We start from the raw sequence: 21,355 nt of genomic DNA on the forward strand, positions 1-21,355 counted from the left end.
CTAAAACCCGTTTGACATCACTGAATCCAAACTCTCATGGACAGACGCACGTAACATAAGATGGTATCGTAGCATCTGTCAACAGATTGTGGGATGCGACGTGTAACGAGGAACTTTGTTCTGCGCTCAGATTTTTCGTCAATGATCATTTGGACAAATCACGATTTTGCATCTTTTGAATTTCGGAAGAGGGGACATTTAGCCCATAGACTTGCCCGAAACTTCCGTTTAGGGGGGTGGAGACTTTACTAGTCTTAGTATATTTTCTTATACATCTTCCCCCAGAACTGAATTCTTAGTGGAGTAGGGTGAAGTTGCCCCGTCTAGACATTGATCTAAAGTCAGTTTTGTGTTTTTCCCCCCTAATGGTTAAGTTTAGGGCTAAGGGGTAGGCTGATCGTAGATCTGTGCCTAGAAGGGCAACTTCTACCTGAATTTGGATGACAGACTGTGAAATCTCCTCAGGCTTGGAACTGCGACAAAGGTGATGAACTAAGCTCTTCACATGTGCATTAAAGTGGACGTCCTAGTGGTTAAGTTTCCTAGTTTAAGGCTTCTAGGGGTGGATCAATTGTTGTGTATATCCCAGACAAAATCTAGCTGCTCTTTCTGTTTCCTTCCCCTACTTTCTGCTCTTGCTTTCAGTCCCTTTTGATTCAGAACTTTTAACTAGTGAGAACATTTGGGGACTGATCGCACCTCTCACTTCCTTGAAGCCACAGTCTCCTCTGCTCTATGACGGGATAGTGCTGTGCCACTGGTGAGCCCAGCCATACAAACATTGCAATGTCATAGCGTTAGCCCCTCTTTGTTCCCACAGTACCCTGGTTGGAGCCAAATGGAGGATGGGAGCATCCGCGTGGCCGAGGTGACGGAGGACTCTCTGGGCACCTACACCTGCATGCCTTACAATGCCCTGGGCTCTGAGGGATGGTCCGCTCCCACTCCTCTGGTGCTAAAGGTACGCAGGCTGATACTAACAGTAATTAACGTAGCGGGCTAGCTAGTATATCAATCATTATGCATTTTCTAAGCTTCGAGTTAGCCTAACGGCTACACCCATCTCGGTCTGTTACTCTAATCTCACCCCCATTTGGGAACACTCTCTCTGGGCAGGATCCCCCTAAGTTCTCGATTGTTCCCGGAGGGGAATACAGGCAGGAGGCTGGGAGAGAGCTGGTCATCCCCTGTGCGGCTGAGAGAGAATTTCCCTATCCCAATATCACATGGCGGAAGGTAAGTGAAGCAACCCTCCCACCATCCAAAAGACTCATGCTGTGGCCTTGTCTGACAGTCTTTACTTTATAATAGGACAGAGCTATGGCTCCTCTTCTCCATCCTTTCACTCTAAAGTTATGGGTATCAGGTAGAACGTTGCTGTACACTCACATAGTCTATATGACCAAGCTACTCGCTGCTAGTAAATCCCCAAATGATGTAATGTTAAGTGATAACGGGTGGTTATTACTACCATTTAATTTCTAAACCAGACACTGCCAAATGTGGTTCGATGGTGATTGTTGATATTGGAGTCATCTTTTCCATCTTTGCCACAAGGAATGAGATGAGGTTGCAATCAAACTGGCTCCAAGAAATCACAATGTTTTAATTGCATTTTAATGGTGGCGTTATCAGTTGAAACAATCAAGGCAAACACATTAGCCTTCAATTGTCTCTTGATTATGGAGCTTCTTAATCTCTCCCAATGAAAACAATGTGATTTGCAGTTGTTTGTCTCCCTTTACCGATGCCGATGCTGAAATGTTTTGATATATGAGTAGCGGAGGAAGGACAGTCTCTTCCAACAGCCACAGTGACTGAGGAAGCACAAGATTTAGTGTTGGTCTTTCTGTTTTTCCTGTCTGTCCGTCTACTAATCTACCTGTCTGTGTGTGTCTGTCTGTCTGCCTTCCTTTTTGTCTATCTTCCTTGTTGTCTACCTGTCTCTGTCTGTCTGCCTTCTTTTTGTCTAAAAGTTTGTCTATCTGTCCTGTTCTCGGTCTCTGTCTCTGTCTGTCTCTGTCTATCTACTAATCTACTGTCTGTCTGGAGGCTGTGTGGGCGGGTGATAATGACCTTCCTTGCCAGAACCAATACGGTATGTGCTGTAACTCCTCTCTCTTCCCCTCTCTCTTTTTAAGGTAGGGAAGCCCAGTAAAAGCAAGCACAACGTCCTTCCCACTGGCAGCTTACAGTTCAAGTCCCTGGGCAAGGAAGACCACGGGGAGTGGGAGTGTGTCGCCACCAACGTTGCCGCGAGCATCACTGCCAGCACACACCTACAAGTTTTTGGTACAAGCCACTCCGCCATACACATTACACAGGAAGAGGCATAAACACTCATGCACACACACACAGGAACAGGTACATACACACACGCAAAGGAACACGTAATCAAATACAAGTAATAGGAAGCTACTGGGTAGTACTGGGTTATATTTATTATGCGACAAACGAAGGAAAGCCGACTGAAAGAGAGAGGGACAGTCTGGTCTTGTCCAATCAGAAATGTGAATTTTCATGATCTGTTGCAAATCAAATCAAAATCAAATCAAATTTTATTTATATAGCCCTTCGTACATCAGCTGATATCTCAAAGTGCTGTACAGTAACCCAGCCTAAAACCCCAAACAGTAAGCAATGCAGGTGCAGAAGCACGGTGGCTAGGAAAAACTCCCTAGAAAGGCCAAAACCTAGGAAGAAACCTAGAGAGGAACCAGGCTATGTGGGGTGGCCAGTCCTCTTCTGGCTGTGCCGGGTGGAGATTATAACAGAACATGGCCAAGATGTTCAGATGTTCATAAATGACCAGCATGATCGAATAATAACAAGGCAGAACAGTTGAAACTGGAGCAGCAGCACAGTCAGGTGGACTGGGGACAGCAAGGAGTCATGTCATGTCAGGTCATCCTGGGGCACGGTCCTTGGGCTCAGGTCCTCCGAGAGAGAGAAAGAAAGAGAGAATTAGAGAGAGCATATGTGGGGTGGCCAGTCCTCTTCTGGCTGTGCCGGGTGGAGATTATAACAGAACATGGCCAAGATGTTCAAATGTTCATAAATGACCAGCATGGTCAAATAATAGTAAGGCAGAACAGTTGAAACTGGAGCAGCAACATGGCCAGGTGTTGCAAAATGTTTTAAAATGTTTTCCGTTGCATACCTTAATGAATAGGACCCTTGTGTGATCTAAGGATAGTGAAGAGAGGCGGGGCTGTGCAGAGCAGCGTCAACAGCTTGACAGTTTGCCAAAGCTCAACACGTCAGCCAAAGCACCTGGGGGACATGTGCAATGAGCATTTTGCAAGGTCAATGAAGTCGCGCCAGCATTCGCAAATTACAGATGAGCGAACTGGGCTGGGCTCGCAGCATTAGGGAGGTAGACACAGAGACTGTTTCCACTGCCGAAAGCTCTACTGTCGTGGCCAAATGTTTTGAGAATGATACAAACATTAATTTCCACAAAGTTTGCTGCGTCAGTGTCTAGATATTTTTGTCAGATGTTACTATGGAATACTGAAGTATAATTACAAGCATTTCATAAGTGTCAAAGGCTTTTATTGACAATTACATGAAGTTGATGCAAAGAGTCAATATTTGCAGTGTTGACCCTTCTTTTTCAAGATTTCTGCAATCCGCCCTGGCATGCTGTCAATTAACTTCTGGGCCACATCCTGACTGATGGCAGCCTATTCTTGCATACTCAATGCTTGGAGTTTGTCAGAATTTCTGATTTTTTGTTTGTCTACCCACCTCTTGAGGATTGACCACAAGTTCTCAATGGGATTAAGGTCTGGGGAGTTTCCTGGCCATGGACCCAAAATATCGATGTTTTGTTCCCCGAGCCACTTAGTTATCACTTTTACCTTACGGCAAGGTGTTCCATCATGCTGGAAAAGGCATTGTTCGTCACCAAACTGTTCCTGGACGATTGGGAGAAGTTGCTCTCAGAGGATGTGTTGGTACCATTCTTTTTTCATAGCTGTGTTCTTAGGCAAAATTTTGAGTGAGCCCACTCCCATGGCTGAGAAGCAACCCCACACTCTCACCCCCCCCCCCCTTTAAGATTTAGATGCACTATTGTAAAGTGACTGTTCCACTGGATGTCATAAGGTGAATGCACCAATTTGTAAGTCGCTCTGGATAAGAGCGTCTGCTAAATGACTTAAATGTAAATGTAAATGTAAACATGAATGGTCTCAGGATGCTTTACTGTTGGCATGACACAGGACTGATGTTAGTGCTCACCTTGTCTTCTCCGGACAAGCTTTTTTCCAGATGCCCCAAACAATCAGAAAGGGGATTCATCAGAGAAAATGACTTTACCCCAGTCATCAGCAGTCCAATCCCTAGGAGAGAAGTGGCTTCTTTGCTGCCCTTCTTGCCACCAGACCATCCTCCAAAAGACTTCGCCTCACTGTGCGTGCAGATGCACTCACACTTGCCTGCTGCCATTCCTGAGCAAGCTCTGTACTGGTGGTGCCCCGATCCCGCAGCTGAATCAACTTTAGGAGATGGTCCTGGCGCTTGCTGGGCTTCCCTGGGCGCCCTGAAGCCTTCTTGAAAACAATTGAACCGCTCTCCTTGAAGTTCTTGATGATCCGATAAATGGTTGATTTACTTGCAATCTTACTGGCAGCAATATCCTTGCCTGTGATGCCCTTTTTGTGCAAAGCAATGATGACGACATATGTTTTCTTGCAGGTAACCATGGTTGACATAGGAAGAACAATGATTCCAAGCACCACCCTCCTTTTGAAGCTTCCAGTCTGTTATTCAAACTCAATCAGCATGACAGAGTGATCTCCAGCCTTGTCCTCGTCAACACTCACATGTGTTAATGAGAGAATCACTGACTTGATGTCAGCTGGTCCTTTTGTGGCAGGGCTGAAATGCAGTGGAAATGTTTTGGGGGGATTCAGTTCATTTGCATGGCAAGGAGGGACTTTTCAATTAATTGCAATTCATCTGATCACTCTTCATAACATTCTGGAGTATATGCAAATTGCCATCATACAAACTGCGGCAGCATACTTTGTGAAAATTATATTTGTGTCATTCTCAAAACTTTCGGCCACGACTGTCTAGTTTGTTTGATAAATAAGGACAACCGATAGATAAACTGTCACTTGTTGTGTATAGGTTGTCCAGTTCCGATTATGCTTTTTTGGAGTAGTGTTAGTGTCCATAGCTACAGCTGGCTATGGAAAAAGACCACTTTGTCTTCAGTTAGCTGTCTGCTGATATTGCCTGTATGGAGGTCTTTGTGCGTGGGGGCAAGATTCACAGACGGGGGTATTCAGGACACTGTTAAACTGTGACTTTGGTGTTCTGTCTGGCATTCAACAGTCAAGGGAACAATTTGCAGGCGTTCCATTTGCCAATGGATTTCTCTCTCACAGCCAATTGAATGATTGTGTTAATGTATACTGAACAAAAATATAAATGCAACATGCAATAATTTCAATGGTTTTACTGAGTTACGGTTCATATAAGGAAATCGGTCAATTGAAATAAATAAATTAAGGCCCTAATCTATGGATTTCACAAGACTGGGCGGGGACGCAGCCACCCACTGAGGAGCCAGGTCCAGCCAATCAGAATTTGTTTTTCCCCACAAAAGGCCTTTATTACAGTCAGAAATACTCCTCAGTTTCATCAGCTGTCCGGGTAGCTGGTCTCAGACAATCCCACAGGTGAAGAAGCCGGATGTGGATGTCCTGGGCTGGCGTGGTTACATGTGGTCTGCGGTTGTGAGGCCAGTTGGACATACTACCAAATTCTCTAAATGACGTTGGAGGTGGCTTATTGTAGAGAATTGAACATTAAATTATCTTGCAACAGCTCTGGTGGACATTCCTGCAGTCAGCATGCCAATTGCATGCTCCCTCAAAACTTGAAACATCTGTGGTATTGTGTTGTGTGACAAAACTGCACATTTTAGAGTGGCCTTTTATTGTTCCCAGCACAAGGTTCCCCTGTGTAATGATCATGCTGTTTAATCAGCTTCTTGATATGCCACACCTGTCAGGTGGATGGATTATCTTGGCAAAGGAGAAATGCTCACAAACAGAGATGTAAACAAATTTGTGCACAAAATTTAAGAGAAATACGCTTTTTGTGCATGTGGAAAATTTGACACTTGACATTTTTGTTCAGTATATTTGGTGGATGATCAGAATATGTCCAACTCCTTTACATTTAAGCACATTTTCGTGTTTAATTGGCCAGAGATTTCTCAAATCATCTACTAGAGATCTTCTACGGTTACTGTCAACTAATTAAGATATTACATGACAACTGTATATTTAAGGCTTAGGCGTCCCGCTGATGGGACACCTGTCGACAACATCAGGTGAAATTGAAGGGCACACAATTCAAATAAATAATCATAATTTTAAACATTTATGAACATACAAGATTCTTATATTGTTTAAAAGCTTACATCTAACTGCTTTGTCCGAATTACAATAGGCTTTATAGCGAAAGCATACCATGCGATGGTTTGAAGACGGCGCCCCACATCAACATGTTTTTCAACCATCGCAGGCTTCATAAAATCACAAACAGCGATTAAATAAATCACTTACTTTTGAAAATCTTCCTCTGTTTGAAATCCCAAGGGTCCCAGCTACAACATCAATGGTCGTTTTGTTAGATAAAATTATTATTTATATCCCATAGGTCTAATTAGTTGGCGCCATCGATACCAGTAATCCACTCGTTCAACATGCAGGCAAAGGAGGACAAAAAGCTACCACTAAACTTTGTTCAAACAAGTCAAACTATGTTTCTATTAAATCCTAAGGTATCCTAAAATGTACATAAACTATAATATTTCATACGGAAAGAAGTATGTCCAATAGAAAAGTAAAATTAGCAGGTGCGCCTTCATCGCTCGCAGACAGACTGATTTTCCACTGGGACTCTTTGTACCAAAACTCCAACTTATTACTCGTTTTGGACGAAACAAGCCTGAAACCTTAAACAAAGACTGTTGACACCTAGCAATCTGGGAGCTAGAATAGCATAGGACCCATGGCTTTTCATTATAAGAGCCTGGGACCTAAAAAAAAAAGATTCAGGTAGGCTTTTCTTTGAATTTTCTCCTACCATATCAATTGTGCTATAGTCTCATACATTACTTTAACATTTCTACAAACTTCAACGCGTTTTCTATCCAATGCTACCAATTATATGCATATCCTGGCTTCTGGGCCTGAGTAACAGGCAGTTTACTTTGGGCATGTCAGTCAGGCGGAAATTCAAGAAAATAGACCCTAGCTCTGATGATGATGTTGTCTCACTATCAAATGCTACAGTAAAATCTTTATCAGAGAAACGTTCTCACCCAGAGTCACCTATATGTAGTTGTAAAGAAGTTGGCCACTCTCACAGACACACACACACACACACACACACACACACACACACACACACACACACACACACACACACACACACACACACACACACACACACACACACACACACACACACACACACACACACACACACACACACACACACACACACACACACACACACACACACACACACACACACACACACAGTGTGGCTCTGATCAAGTCTAGTCTAGCTGGCTCAGAGGCCTAAGCTTGTTCTTTAGACACCATGCCAAGAGTTACTGTGACCCATAATCTCAATGCACATAGATACACAGATTGAAGATCTCTAATGAAACTCAGGCCTACCACCTTAGTATATTCCAAACACAACCACACAATGCCTACACATATGAGCAAGAGCTGACTTCCAACGTGTGTGTGTGTGTGATTTAAGTACGTGTGTGGTTTATGCTTCATACTTTACTCCCTCTTTCACTCCCTCCCTCCTCACTATACCCACTCCCCACATGACTCCCCCTCCCCAGGCACAAGCCCCCACGCCCCGGCCAACATCCACGCAGCGGTCTCCACCACCTGGGTCAACATGTCGTGGGAGGCAGGCTACGACGGTGGCTTCGAGCAGACATTCTCAGTCTGGTATGGCTATGTGTGAGTCATCCCAGCATGCTTTGCTTCCTGCTTCTTCCTTCTTCAAGCGTTTTTCCCTCTGAGGCTACGTCCCGATTCTTCAGCATTCTCCCTTCAGTCGATGCTTCTACACCAATCCAGTGTTATGAAATAAATGACAAGGAGGAGTGTACACGTGCATACTTCTTGAATAGGGCGGAGAATGGGGATGCAGCCCAACTGTTTTTTTGGAAACCTAAGCCCCTCTCTGCCCCCTTCTGTGCTCTTATTCCTAGGGGAGGCTGCTGCACTTTGGCTGGGGAGGAGGGTGCTTGGATGATGGGGTAGTGGAGTAGAAGTTGCCACCTGACACTAGTCTGAGTTCAGTCTCAAGTTTTAAGGTTAGGGTTTGGGGAGGGGTGGGCTGTTCCTCAATTCAAATCAAAGTTTATTGGTCACGTTCACAGATTTGCAGATGTTGTTGCAAGTGCTGCGAAATGCTTATGTTTCTAGTTCCAACAACGCAGCAATATCTAGCAATACAATAACAATACACACATAATCCAGAAGTTAAAAAAAGAACAAGAAATTACGACACTTCAGAACGCGCAATGTCAAAGTCTGCAATATAAAAATATATGTACAGTGGGGCAAAAAAAGTATTTAGTCAGCCACCAATTGTGCAAGTTCTCCTACTTAAAAAGATGAGAGGCCTGTAATGTATCATAGGTACACTTCAACTATGACAGACAAAGTGAGAAGAAAAAAAATCCAGAAAATCACATTGTAGGATTTTTTATGAATTTATTTGCAAATTATGGTGGAAAATAAGTATTTGGTCATTAACAAAAGTTTATCTTAATACTTTGTTATATAACCTTTGTTGGCAATGACAGAGGTCAAATGTTTTCTGTAAGTCTTCACAAGGTGTTGCTAGTATTTTGGCCCATTCCTCCATGCAGATCTCCTCTAGAGCAGTGATGTTTTGGGGCTGTTGCTGGGCAACATGGACTTTCAACTCCCTCCAAAGATTTGTTATGGGGTTGAGATCTGGAGACTGGCTAGGCCACTCCAGGACCTTGAAATGCTTCTTACGAAGCCACTCCTTCGTTGCCCGGGCGATGTGTTTGGGATCATTGTCATGTTGAAAAACCCAGCCACGTTTCATCTTCAATGCCCTTGCTGGTGGAAGGAGGTTTTCACTCAAAATCTCATGATACATGGCCCCATTCATTCTTTCCTTTACACGGATCAGTTGTCTTGGTCCCTTTGCAGATGTTTCCACCCCCATGCTTCACAGTAGGTATGGTGTTCTTTGGATGCAACTCAGCATTCTTTGTCCTCCAAACACGACAAGTTGAGTTTTTACCAAAAAGTTATATTTTGGTTTCATCTGACCATATGACATTCTCCCAATCTTCTTCTGGATCATCCAAATGCTCTCCAGCAAACTTCAGACGGGCCTGGCCATGTACTGGCTTAAGCAGGGGGACATCTGGCACTGCAGGATTTGAGTCCCTGGCGGCGTAGTGTGTTACTGATGGTAGGCTTTGTTACTTTGGTCCCAGCTCTCTGCAGGTCATTCACTAGGTCCCCCCGTGTGGTTCTGGGATTTTTGCTCACCGTTCTTGTGATCATTTTGACGCCACGGGGTGAGATCTTGCGTGGAGCCCCAGATCAAGGGAGATTATCAGTGGTCTTGTATGTCTTCCATTTCCTAATAATTGCTCCCACAGTTGATTTCTTCAAACCAAGCTGCTTACCTGTTGCAGATTCAGTCTTTCCAGCCTGGTGCCGGTCTACAATTTTGTTTCTGGAGTCCTTTGACAGGTCTTTGGTCTTGGCCATAGTGGAGTTTGGAGTGTGACTGTTTAAGTTTATGGACAGGTGTCTATTATACTGATTACAAGTTCAAACAGGTGCCATTAATACAGGTAACGAGTGGAGGACAGAGGAGCCTTTTAAAGAAGAAGTTACAGGTCTGTGACAGCCAGACATCTTGCTTGTTTGTAGGTGACCAAATACTTATTTTCCACCATAATTTGCAAATAAATTCCTAAAAAATTCTACAATGTGATTTTCTAGATTTTTTTCTCATTTTGTCTGTCATAGTTGAAGTGTACCTATGATGAAAATTACAGGCCTCTCATCTTTTTAAGCGGGAGAACTTGCACAATTGGTGGCTAACTAAATACTTTTTTGCCCCAATGTATATAGAGTTGAAATCAGAGGTTTAACATATACTTAGGTTGGAGTCATTAACTTGTTTTTCAACCACTCCACAAATGTTTTGTTAACAAACTATAGTTTTGGCAAATTGGTTATGACATCTACTTTGTGCATGGCACAAGTCATTTTTCCAACAATTGTTTACAGACAGATTATGTCACTTATCATTCACTGTATCACAATTCCAGTGGGTCAGAAGTTTACATACACTAAGTTGACTGTGCCTTTAAACAGCTTGGAAAATTCCAGAAAATTACGTCATGGCTTTAAAAGCTTCTGATAGGCTAATTGACATAATTTGAGTCAATTGGAGGTGTACTTATGGATGTATTTCAAGGCCTACCTTCAAACTCAGTGCTTTGCTTTACATTATGGGAAAATAAAAAGAAATCAGCCAAGACCTCAGGAAACAAATTGTAGACTTCCACAAGTCTGGTTCATCCTTGGGAGCAATTTCAAAAATGCCTGAAGGTACCATGTTCATCTATACAAACAATAGTACGCAAGTATAAACACCATGGGACCACGTAGCCGTCATACCGCTCAGGAAGGAGACGCGTCTCCTAGAGATGAACGTACTTAGGTGCGAAAATTGCAAATCAATCCCAGAACAACAGCAAAGGACCTTGTGAAGTTGCTGGTGGAGACAGGTACTAAAGTATCTATATCCACAGTAAGACGAGTCCTATATGGACATAACCTGAAAGGCCACACAGCAAGGAAGAAGCCACTGCTCTTAAACCTCCATAAAAAAGCCAGACAACGGTTTGCAACTGCACATGGGGACAATGATCATACTTTTTGGAGAAATGTCCTCTGGTCTGATGAGACAAACATATAACTGTTTGGCCATAATGACCATCGTTATGTTTGGAGGAAAAAGGGGGAGTGTTGCAAGCCGAAGAACACCATCCCAACCATGAAGCACAGTAGTGGCAGCATCATGTTGTGCTTTGCTGCAGGAGGGACTGGTGCACTTCACAAACTAGATGGCATCATGAGGTAGGAAAATGATGTGGATATATTGAAGCAACATCTCAAGACATCAGTCGGGAAGTTAAAGCTTGGTCACAAATGGGCCTTCCAAATTGACAATAACCCCAAGCATACTTCCAAAGTTGTGAAAAATGGCTTAAGGACAACCATGTCAAGGTATTGGAGTGGCCATCACAAAGCCCTGACCTCAATCCCATAGCAAATGTGTGGGCAGAACTGAAAGAACATGTGCGAGCAAGGAGGCCTACAAACCTGACTCAGTTGCACCAGCTCTGTCAGGAGGAATGGGCCAAAATTCACCCAACTTATTGTGGGAAGCTTGTGGAAGGCTACCTGAAACGTTTGACCCAAGTTAAACATTTTAAAGGCAATGTTATCAAATACTAATTGAGTGTATGTAAACTTCTGACCCACTAGGAATGTGATGAAAGATGTAAAATATGAAATAAATAATTCTCTCAACTATTATTGACATTTCACATTCTTCATATAACTAACTGACCTAAGACATGGAATTTGTACTAGCATTAAATGTCAGGAATTGTGAAAAACGGAGTTAATGTATTGGCTAAGGTGTGTGCAAACTTCCGACTTCAACTGTATATGGTGAATTGACAGTGTGGAAAGTAAATGAATCAAAGGTGTGTACAGCAGTAGTTATATAGAATGAGCTGTGACTAGAATACAGTTTATACATAAAGTGGGTAAAACAGTATGTAAACATTATTAGACCTGTGCAATTAAAAAGGTCAAATGTTACCCAGAGGGATGGGGAGGGGTGGGGATAAAACGATGGTAGGAGAGAGGGGGATAGTCATCCCAAATTCTTGGAGGATTCAGTCAGCTGCAAAAAATACATTGAATGCGCTGCCTATATAACTCTATGGTTGGATTGAGAAACACAAAAAGGCCTCATTCAAAATATTTAAGACACCAAGTTACCAATATTTTCTTTTGGCTATGAGGAAAATGCCCTGTAGCAACACACCTTTGTTCATAACGAGGCAAAAAGGCCTGGGAAACCATTTTAACCATTTTAACGATAGTTTTACTTATTACCAACCCTTTCTTATTACCAACCCTTTCTGCCCATTGACTCCTCACTTAGTCTTCTTCATCATGCTTATCTACCAAGACATGCTCAATTCCTAACATCAATACAAAAGTGTACATGATCTCACTTGTATTCATAAAGCGCAATGTAAGAGTGCAGGATCAGTTTAGCCTTTTAGATTCTAATAAATAATCTTACATGGAGAGAGGCGGATCTGATCTTAGATGTCGCAGTAACAAGAGTGTATTACTAGAACAGGGGGCAGGCAAAACGACAAAACGACAGATCTAGTCCAAAAGGTACAGAACAGCAGGCAGCCTCAGGGTCAGGGCAGGCAGAGGTAAAATAATCCAGTGTGGTGGGACAAGGTACAGGATGGCAGGCAGGCTCAGGGCAGTTAGAATGGTCACAACCAGGAAAACTAGAAACAGACAGGAGCAAGGGGAAAAACGCTGGTAGGCTTGATGAACAAAACGAACTGGCAACAGACAAATAGAGAACACAGGTATAAATACACAGGGGATAATGAGGGGAGAGGGAGACACCTGGTGGGGGGTGGAGACGAGCTCAAAGACAGGTGAAACAGATCAGGGTGTGACACACTCTGAGATGCTTTGTGAATACAGACCCTAAAGCATCATCCACTGAGCTCCTTATAGACCACCAGCACATCACTCACAATCTAGCCCAGACCTGTCACTGCTCGTCAGCCCACTCCCAAACAGACACACAGCCAATGGGTATCGCCCCTTAACAACCCCAGATAGAAACCGGCGAGAAGAACTGTATCAGACTGTAACAATCCCTAAACGGGCTAGTTGTTATTACAAAGTGAATATAAATCACCTTATTAAGAACGAGGAGAACAATTAGCGAGAAGAGCACAGCACAATTAGTCTGCTCTTTAAGCACTCCGGGCCTCTAAAAAAAGTAATGATATATAATGTGCTTTAAAAGCTGCGTCGTGCCCACCCCCTATGCCCCCTTATGCCACACCAACAGGAGCGTCATTAGACAACTTGGGTTTGCTTCGGAGTCTCCACAGCACCATTTCTCGCCCACTTCCAAAGGCACGTACCATATCAAGTAGATTTTATTCATAGAATACTGTACTACTGAAGTGGCTAGTTACTAAGTTAATTCATATGCCCGTGCTTCACACAATTTTGCGGTATTATCAATCAAATCATCATACTTTTTGAACATTTTCTTTTCAGTTTGAGATGACTGATTCCTTTAGAGGTGCTGTCTTTGAGTTCCTATATTATCACCAGGCAAGGTGTGCGATCAGATCTATTTATAACACACTGGAATTACTGCCACAGATCTCTGTGGCATCCTCTGGCCCCCATCGTCATCAACAACACAACTAAATCAGTTCAGTACGCTGCTGTTCGTGCCGTTCACGAGTTTGCTGATCACGCACAGAAGTCCACACATACTTCTGCTCTTTCAATGGATGTGTCCCAAATGACACCCTATTGGCTATATGGTGGGGCGGCAGGGTAGCCTGGTGGTTAGAGCGTTGGACTAGTAACCGAAAGGTTCATGTTCAAATCCCCGAGCTGACAAGGTACAAATCTGTCGTTCTGCCCCTGAACAGGCAGTTAACCCACTGTTCCTAGGCCGTCATTGAAAATAAGAATTCGTTCTTAACTGACTTGCCTAGTTACATGTTACAGGAATGTAATGTTGGATTAGAGATCATCTCTAAAAGCAGCTCTGGGGGTTTCCAGGGTTTCTATTTTGCCAAATAAGAGTGAACAGAGCTTCTCCCCAACACTGTCCAGCCAACTGTCCCCCTATACCCTCTCTCTCTCATTCTCACTCTCTCTCACCTAGTGCGTATACCTCCACCTAGTTGCTTTCCCTAACACTGTCCAGCCAACTGTCCCCCTATACCCTCTCTCTCTCATTCTCACTCTCTCTCACCTAGTGCGTATACCTCCACCTAGTTGCTTTCCCTAACACTGTCCAGCCAACTGTCCCCCTATACCCTCTCTCTCTCATTCTCACTCTCTCTCACCTAGTGCGTATACCTCCACCTAGTTGCTTTCCCTAACACTGTCCAGCCAACTGTCCCCCTATACCCTCTCTCTCTCATTCTCACCTAGTGCGTATAACTCCACCTAGTTGCTTTCCCTAACACTGTCCAGCCAACTGTCCCCCTATACCCTCTCTCTCTCATTCTCACTCTCTCTCACCTAGTGCGTATACCTCCACCTAGTTGCTTTCCCTAACACTGTCCAGCCAACTGTCCCCCTATACCCTCTCTCTCTCATTCTCACTCTCTCTCACCTAGTGTGTATACCTCCACCTAGTTGCTTTCCCTAACACTGTCCAGCCAACTGTCCCCCTATACCCTCTCTCATTCTCACTCTCTCACCTAGTGCGTATACCTCCACCTAGTTGCTTTCCCTAACACTGTCCAGCCAACTGTCCCCCTATACTCTCTCTCTCTCTCTCTCTCTCTCTCTCTCTCTCTCACCTAGTGCGTATACCTCCACCTAGTTGCTTTCCCTAACACTGTCCAGCCAACTGTCCCCCTATACCCTCTCTCTCGCATTCTCACTCTCTCTCACCTAGTGCGTATACCTCCACCTAGTTGCTTTCCCTAACACTGTCCAGCCAACTGTCCCCCTATACCCTCTCTCTCGCATTCTCACTCTCTCTCACCTAGTGTGTATACCTCCACCTAGTTGCTTTCCCTAACACTGTCCAGCCAACTGTCCCCCTATACCCTCCCTCTCTCTCTCTCTCTCTCTCTCTCTCTCTCTCTCTCTCTCTCTCTCTCTCTCTCTCTCTCTCTCTCTCTCTCTCTCTCTCTCTCTCTCTCTCTCTCTCTCTCTCTCTCTCTCATTCTCTACCTAGTGTGTATACCTCCACCTAGTTGCTTTCCCTAACACTGTCCAGCCAACTGTCCCCCTATACCCTCTCTCTCTCTCTCTCTCTCTCTCTCTCTCCCTCTCTCTCTCTCTCTCTCTCTCTCTCATTCTCACTCTCTCTCACCTAGTGCGTATACCTCCACCTAGTTGCTTTCCCTAACACTGTCCAGCCAACTGTCCCCCTATACCCTCTCTCTCTCTCTTTCTCACTCTCTCTCACCTAGTGCGTATACCTCCACCTAGTTGCTTTCCCTAACACTGATGCAACGCTGGCAAGTAGCAACCTTCCACTTCTAGTATTCCTGCCAAATATCTCTATTTTATGGCCCCTGCTGCTCTTAGCTCTATAGAAAGCCTTCTGGGTCACTGTTGTTTGTTTATTTGTTTTTATTTGTTTGATTATGTTTCAGGTGTAAAGGACTGATATTCTACTGAAACTTGGATCATGAAAATTTTGGCGACAAATGTGCCACAAACTCAGTGAACACCAGCCTCATATAACATTGCTTATTCTAACTCTATCAGGTGTTGAGGCTGTTGTAACAGGTCATAAGCTCCATTCATAACCCTATGTATTCTGTATGTAGGCCCATAGGCCCAGACCACTAATTCTAACCCCATGTCAGGACATTAGGTGGTTATGGCAGGTTGTAAGCCCCATTGACAGCCCTATGTTTTGGATGCAGTCATTGACTCTAACCATCATTTCAGATCTCTTTAGTTGGACTACTTTAACACCTTAAGTCAGGTCACTATGGTGTTATAAGAGGTTGTAAGCTACTCTCCAGAGTATAAAAGCATGGCGTGTGAGACTGACAGGTCACTGTGTGATGCAGAGGGCAAAGGTGTTGTCACGGTTACCGCGGTGACTCGACAGGCAGCTGATGTTGGACCGCATCCCAAATTACGGCACCCTATTCCCTATATAGTGAACTATTTTTTGACCAGGGTCTGCACCCTATTCCCTAAGTGCACTACGTTTGACCAGAGCCATATGTCTTTGAGCATTAGACTGGGAGAGGCTGGTTTTTGGAGGACAGTATCAGTATGCAGGGAGCATGGACCAAAAAGCTCCCTGCTGCCGGCCGGGAGATCAACAATTCTCATTACAAGGTCCTCTAGCAAACATGATGGTCAGGCCTCCACCGTGATGCGTTTACACTTGCGTGCACGCACACACACTCTCAAAAGCTTTCATAAGCATTGACATACTCATCAACGCGTAAAACACATTAATCTGCTCACACAAGACACCCGTACACACATTTCCACACACTTGCGTGGACTGACACGTACACACGGTCTGGCACACGTGTGATTGACCTGTTATCGAACTAGTGTTAAGTTCCGCTCACCCACCTAAGATGACAGCGTTAACTTGCTGCGCTAACGGTTAGCCTCAGTCAACAAATAATATCACACACAATATCACAAAGGTTTCATCTCTTTAGTATGTCATTGTCAGCACTCAAGTCATTGTTCTTGACAGACTGCTATATATCAAATAAAAACAACTATTTCCCCAGAGACCTGAGATCTCAAGTGCTGTTCAATTAAAAGCCCCTTAAGTTGACTTACGGAAATTGTTACAGGATGTATCAGAATTGGTTAAAACTCAAATGTATGAAATATTCATAGTACCCTAAGTAGAGGTGCCCCACTTCTTGAAATCCCAAATAAAAATCCCAAATCCAGACTAAAATACTCTGCATGGTCAATCCGCTGTCTGCAGTGGCCTTACAATCATGTCAATATGGCTATATGGAGCCCTCCGCATTGTTACAACATTTGGGAAGCGCCCAGCGATGCGGTGCAGAGCTCAATTTTGCCTCCACGAGCCTCGGAGGCTCCGCAATTGTGTCAAAACCTCCGTACGGCGCCTCCCGATCGCATTCCCTGGAGCATAAATTGGCGTTTAGCCTCAGCAGGTAGGATGTACCGTCTTTATTTGTTTCATGTGTCAATCAAAGATGGTATCATGACACAAGGCGCGACCCAGATGCAGACACAGGAGGCAGATGGTTGGAGTTTAAGATGTTTAATAATCCAAAAAGGAGTCGGCAAGAGAATGGTCGTGGACAGGCAAAAGGTCAAAACCAGTTCAGAGTCCAGGAGGTACATAGTGGCAGACAGGCTCGTGGTCAAGGTAGACAGAATGGTCAGGCAGGTGTGTACAGAGTCCAGAAACAGGCAAGGGTCAAAACTGGGAGGACTAGAAAGAGAATAACAAAGGCAGGAGTATAACGCTGGTTGACTTGGAACATACAAGACGAACTGGCACAGAGAGACAGGAAACACAGGGATAAATACACTGGGGAAAACAAGTGACACCTGGAGGGGGTGGAGACAATAACAAGGACAGGTGAAACAGATCAGAGTGTGACAGATGGAACCTCCACCAAACAGCACCCTGTGACCACATTACGAACGCACCGATAGGCTAGCCACCATTTCCTATTGCAATGACACCCAACATATGATTTACTCACTGACCGCCAGTACATTATGGACACACTGACAGCCAGTACATTATGGACACACTGACAGCCAGTACATTATGGACACACTGACAGCCAGTACATTATGGACACACTGACAGCCAGTACATTATGGACACACTGACAGCCAGTACATTATGGACACACTGACTGTGATATACACACTGACAATTAAAATATTGTGCTATATAGCAGCTGAGAAGATCATATGCACCAAAAGGGAATATACGGTAATCTATTCACTGACAAGCATAACAGCCAACCTAGCACAATAAACCCATTGACGGTGAAGTAATACACACACCCTTGTAGTGAACGCATCATAATATACACACCATCATAGTGAACGCATCATAATATACACACCCTCATAGTTAATGCATCATAATATACACACCATCATAGTGAATGCATCATAATATACACACCCTCATAGTTAATGCATCATAATATACACACCATCATAGTGAACGCATCATAATATACACACCGTCATAGTGAACGCATCATAATATACACACCATCATAGTGAACGCATCATAATATACACACCCTCATAGTTAATGCATCATAATATACACACCCTCATAGTGAATGCATCATAATATACACACCCTCATAGTTAATGCATCATAATATACACACCATCATAGTGAACGCATCATAATATACACACCCTCATAGTTAATGCATCATAATATACACACCATCATAGTGAACGCATCATAATATACACACCCTCATAGTTAATGCATCATAATATACACACCATCATAGTGAACGCATCATAATATACACACCCTCATAGTTAATGCATCATAATATACACACCATCATAGTGAACGCATCATAATATACACACCCTCATAGTTAATGCATCATAATATACACATCATCATAGTGAACGCATCATAATATACACACCCTCATAGTGAACGCATTATAATATACACACCCTCATAGTGAACGCATTATAATATACACACCCTCATAGTGAACGCATCATAATATACACACCCTCATAGTTAATGCATCATAATATACTCACCCTCATAGTTAATGCATCATAATATACACACCATCATAGTGAACGCATCATAATATACACACCCTCATAGTTAATGCATCATAATATACACACCCTCATAGTGAACGCATTATAATATACACACCCTCATAGTGAACGCATTATAATATACACACTCTCATAGTCAATGCATCATAATATACACACCCTCATAGTCAATGCATCATAATATACACACCATCATAGTGAACGCATCATAATATACACACCCTCATAGTTAATGCATCATAATATACACACCATCATAGTGAACGCATCATAATATACACACCCTCATAGTGAATGCATTATAATATACACACCCTCATAGTGAACGCATCATAATATACACACCCTCATAGTGAATGCATTATAATATACACATCATCATAGTGAACGCATCATAATATACACACCCTCATAGTGAACGCATCATAATATACACACCCTCATAGTGAATGCATCATAATATACACACCCTGACAGCTGCCATGTCACTTAACATACATACGCACAATGGCGAAGACGAGAGAGTCACTAGATGTCAACGCTGCACAATGATTTGCCGGGATTGGGAACGGTGGAAAAACCGTCTGCGCTTGTCGTGTGCTGTAAATCACTGGGAGGCTTGTTGACAGACAGTCAGCACACAGTAATCACGTTGTGATTTTTCCCAGTCCCTATCATGTACACCATCACGCAGCTTTTCATGCATGTCTGTCAGGGGAAGTCTTGCCTGCGTATCACATGGCACAGGGACATGCTATATGAAGATTATGATGCCCCCCTTAGGTATATACATAGTGTATAGTGTTATCATTCTGACCCATTTACATTGCGATAAACCCATGGTCCCACAGTGGACTCGTCCATTGTTATCTATTAAGGCCTACACTATTCTACAATACAAATGGAGATTGATGCCATGCATACTGACTGGATGCAGACACGAGTATAGAACTCGTTCCCCAAAAATATTTTTGGGGAGAGATTTGTTGCATTCGACTTCAGAAATGTTGTGTTGTACCTAAAGCATGGCCCATCTTTGGCTTCCATGGGAATTTGCACGGCTGGGCGCAGCATGGGCTTGCCACCATCAACTGTATGACTGTGTAAAATGATTTGACTGAAGTACTGTGAAATTACATTCTGTAAATGAAACGCTGTAACAGAAATGATCTTACTGAAATGACACGGTCATAATGACGTCACTGAATTGACTGGACTGCAATGGTGTTACTGAAATGACATTACAGAAATCCTGTTACAAGTGGTGTTAATGAAATTACATACTATAAAGCCTGTTAATGAGATAATGAGGCAGAAATCTTGTTACAGAACTGACCAGACATTTATCATGTTACAGAACTGACCAGACATTTATCATGTTACAGAACTGACCAGACATTTATCATGTTACAGAACTGACCAGACATTTATCATGTTACAGAACTGACCAGACATTTATCATGTTACAGAACTGACCAGACATTTATCATGTTACAGAACTGACCAGACATTTATCATGTTACAGAACTGACCAGACATTTATCATGTTACACAACTGACCAGACATTTATCATGTTACAGAACTGTCCAGACATTTATCATGTTACAGAACTGTCCAGACATTTATCATGTTACAGAACTGTCCAGACATTTATCATGTTACAGAACTGACCAGACATTTATCATGTTACAGAACTGACCAGACATTTATCATGTTACAGAACTGACCAGACATTTATCATGTTACAGAACTGACCAGACATTTATCATGTTACAGAACTGACAGGACAGAAATCATGTTACAGAACTGACCAGACATTTATCATGTTACAGAACTGACAGGACAGAAATCATGTTACAGAACTGTCCAGACATTTATCATGTTACAGAACTGACCAGACATTTATCATGTTACAGAACTGACCAGACATTTATCATGTTACAGAACTGACCAGACATTTATCATGTTACAGAACTGACCAGACATTTATCATGTTACAGAACTGACAGGACAGAAATCATGTTACAGAACTGACAGGACAGAAATCATGTTACAGAACTGACCAGACATTTATCATGTTACAGAACTGACAGGACAGAAATCATGTTACAGAACTGACAGGACAGAAATCATGTTACAGAACTGACCAGACATTTATCATGTTACAGAACTGACAGGACAGAAATCATGTTACAGAACTGACAGGACAGAAATCATGTTACAGAACTGACCAGACAGAAATCATGTTACAGAACTGACCAGACATTTATCATGTTACAGAACTGACCAGACATTTATCATGTTACAGAACTGACCAGACATTTATCATGTTACAGAACTGACCAGACATTTATCATGTTACAGAACTGACCAGACAGAAATCATGTTACAGAACTGACCAGACAGAAATCATGTTACAGAACTGACCAGACATTTATCATGTTACAGAACTGACCAGACAGAAATCATGTTACAGAACTATCCAGACTTTTATCATGTTACAGAACTGACAGGACAGAAATCATGTTACAGAACTGACCAGACATTTATCATGTTACAGAACTGACCAGACATTTATCATGTTACAGAACTGACCAGACATTTATCATGTTACAGAACTGACCAGACATTTATCATGTTACAG

At 43.0% G+C, this 21,355-nt stretch overlaps 1 protein-coding gene across 3 annotated transcripts in view; it reads left to right on the forward strand.

Moving 5' to 3' along the window:
* The window catches only part of igsf9bb (immunoglobulin superfamily, member 9Bb), a 195,939-nt gene that overhangs the window by 140,108 nt on the left and 34,476 nt on the right, over positions 1–21,355 (forward strand). For 2 of the 3 annotated variants that reach the window (XM_046307239.1, XM_046307241.1), the window contains exons 9-12: positions 821–961; positions 1,117–1,236; positions 2,142–2,292; positions 7,892–8,015. In XM_046307239.1, the coding sequence (XP_046163195.1) occupies positions 821–961; positions 1,117–1,236; positions 2,142–2,292; positions 7,892–8,015 (536 nt within the window). The remainder of the gene's footprint in view (positions 1–820; positions 962–1,116; positions 1,237–2,141; positions 2,293–7,891; positions 8,016–21,355) is intronic. The other variant, XM_046307240.1, reaches the window with a different exon arrangement.

Source organism: Oncorhynchus gorbuscha, linkage group LG16 (assembly GCF_021184085.1).
Source record: "Oncorhynchus gorbuscha isolate QuinsamMale2020 ecotype Even-year linkage group LG16, OgorEven_v1.0, whole genome shotgun sequence".
Lineage (NCBI taxonomy): Eukaryota > Metazoa > Chordata > Actinopteri > Salmoniformes > Salmonidae > Oncorhynchus > Oncorhynchus gorbuscha.